This window comes from Sardina pilchardus, chromosome 13, assembly GCF_963854185.1.
Source record: "Sardina pilchardus chromosome 13, fSarPil1.1, whole genome shotgun sequence".
In the NCBI taxonomy this organism is placed as follows: domain Eukaryota; kingdom Metazoa; phylum Chordata; class Actinopteri; order Clupeiformes; family Clupeidae; genus Sardina; species Sardina pilchardus.
The window spans coordinates 2,960,285-2,962,681 of record NC_085006.1 but is presented as its reverse complement, the minus strand read 5'-3'; the positions used below and the strand labels follow the sequence as shown (position 1 = coordinate 2,962,681).

General features: G+C 40.2%; 1 protein-coding gene across 1 annotated transcript; it reads left to right on the top strand.

Moving 5' to 3' along the window:
• The first annotated feature begins 220 nt into the window (after nucleotides 1-220).
• On the top strand, nucleotides 221-2,108 carry ly6d (lymphocyte antigen 6 family member D). The gene is made up of 3 exons (XM_062552641.1): nucleotides 221-363; nucleotides 1,257-1,352; nucleotides 1,658-2,108. Exons 1-3 carry the CDS (start codon nucleotides 312-314, stop codon nucleotides 1,738-1,740), a joined length of 231 nt encoding a protein of 76 aa, XP_062408625.1. The 5' UTR covers nucleotides 221-311; the 3' UTR covers nucleotides 1,741-2,108.
• The last annotated feature ends 289 nt before the right edge of the window (nucleotides 2,109-2,397 follow it).

Here is a 2,397-nt window from a genome sequence, read left to right as displayed (position 1 = left end):
TTGCTGGATATAATGCTATGCGCTCATCTGACTATAAACACTACGGATCATTCACACATACAGTATGTATCTCTCCCAAGAAATAAATCAGTTTCTGTTTCTGTCTCTTTTAAAATACTGCAGAGCATTATCTAATCTAATCCAGTCGCACTGAAAGAAAGGTGAACCTGTTGGTCCTGTTGTCATCTGATGCTTGCAGAGCAACATTTCATCTTTTGTGTGTGGTCAGGTGTGAAGGTTGAGATCCTGGGACTTTATAAGACAGCGGCTCCGTGTGAGATCTCAGTAGATGCACCTGAACTGCTGACAACATGAAGATCCTTCTCTGCACTCTGGTCCTCGGGCTGCTGTGTATCGCAACAGGTGAGATCAGTCTGGAACTCATTTACATGGCGTCCTCTTTAATCAGAGATGTTGATAAGAAATGTAAATAAAGTAGCACATTATTTGCCATCATATAACTTCATCAGCAATAAGAATAATGAATACTAGATTCATCAAATTAATGTGCACTGACTCCAAAACTCTTCTGAAGTTGTAGAAAGCTTAAAGCTTTCTAAAAGTGCTGAATATCACCACTGTTGGCAACTATTCAGAAACAAGTGTACCAGTGTTGTTGATGAGTGATGACACAGCATGATGACAGGGCAGCTACAGTAGAGCTGGGTTTGGCTTTCTCATGAATTACATAAGGGATGTCGATACCAAAAGTAAAAGAGTGGTAACATGTCAAATGTGATTGATGTGATCTATAGCATCACTTTTTGGTTGCTGTTTGGTTGTTGTTGGTTTTATAGTTGTAATCTTGCTCATGCCAAAGTAGAAGGTGCATAACAAAAAATCGTACAGCTGTTGGGAAAGAGGACAAACTCGTCTAGCTAGATTGTTGAAATAAAACTGAAACTATGTGTTCGGGAGTCAAGAATGCCTACTTCAAAAGCATGCCTGTCTAATCATTTCATCTGAAGTTAGTAGATACAAGTAATCTACTGAACATCACAAATTACAAATCACTGAATTTCATGGATGTAATGCTCTTGATGTATTCAACCAATTGACTTTCATGAGCTTAATATAATGTATTGTTCATAGAATGTAAATGCTGTCTGCTCATTATGTCAAATAGATGTGACTGTAGAGTAGCTGTTTATCGTAACTCGTATTTCGTAACAGTTTATCATAACAGTTCGTCATCCTAGTTTATGGCAATAGTCATCATTCAGTGAATCTGACCCCCTGGCCCTTGTCCTCCACAGTGGACGCTCTGAGATGCTACACTTGTGTGAATGAAAATTGCAAAACTGTGACGGAATGTCCAGCAGAGAGCAACTTCTGCAAAACCATCTCCACTCGTGAGTATGCCGGAGATGGCTTTAACACTCCTGTTGCTAACAGAGCCGTCTATCTTGGCTCTGTCTCTTTTCTCAACATGAATGAATGCATCTAGATTATCAGCACTGCATGAGACATGGCGTGCCTTAACTGACACTTTGCATGTACATCAATGAGGATAGCACTAGTTGTTTCTCCTAGTAAGCAGCTCAGTTTAAAACAGATTCCACCCTGACGTGGACAGAACCCATTCCAGAGCAGGTGTTCTAGGGTCTGGGGAGTTCCCTGTGTTCTCTGCCTTACCAGTGTTCTATGTGTTACCCAGCGGATGAGCTGACCAGAACATGTGAGGAGATGTGCACGCCTGGGGTCAACACACACTGCTGCATGACTGACCTGTGTGGATGATCAGCTCAGAGCCCTCCTGCAGCTGCAATAACACACACACACACAACATCACATACAGTACACACATATTAAACGCAGATGAACACATAAGAAACTCAAGCTATGTATAAGCTTTCATAAACTAACAGTAAAACCTACACATTCTAATCTACATGCTTTCTCATATAACTATCGCACACACAGACACACAGAGAGACACATACACACACACACACACACACACACACACACACACACACACACACACACACTTGTCTCTTATAGACAAATGTCTAATGGGCCTAATTATGTTTGTGCAATATACACAATCTCTGCAAACGTCTTGAAGCTCTCATCAGTACAATTGGATTAAAACCATTACATATAAATGCTGTGTTTTGTTTTTATTTCAGTGAATCATATCTTGTAGTCTTGTAGTTACGGTATATTTGTTGTCATATAGCAGCCTTTGTAATTGACCATTCAATGTGCTCTTTGTGTATCCAACCCATGGTGTTGCTAAACCCTTGTTCTAGCAGTATAGCTATACTATACGTAGAACTTTGTCAGATGACAACATTTGGCAAAATATCTGTCCTTTACAGATAAAGTTAGAGTTTTGTGATGCCACACAAAGGACACCTTTCATGTAATGAGCCCCAGTTTGAGGATAAACCA

Coding starts and splice junctions, on each gene's coding strand:
- ly6d (XM_062552641.1), top strand. CDS start 312: ATGAAGATCCTTCTCTGCACTCTGGTCCTCGGGCTGCTGTGTATCGCA. Junction 364..1,256: donor GCTGCTGTGTATCGCAACAG/GTGAGATCAGTC, acceptor TGTCCTCCACAG/TGGACGCTCTGAGATGCTAC. Junction 1,353..1,657: donor CTGCAAAACCATCTCCACTC/GTGAGTATGCCG, acceptor TGTGTTACCCAG/CGGATGAGCTGACCAGAACA.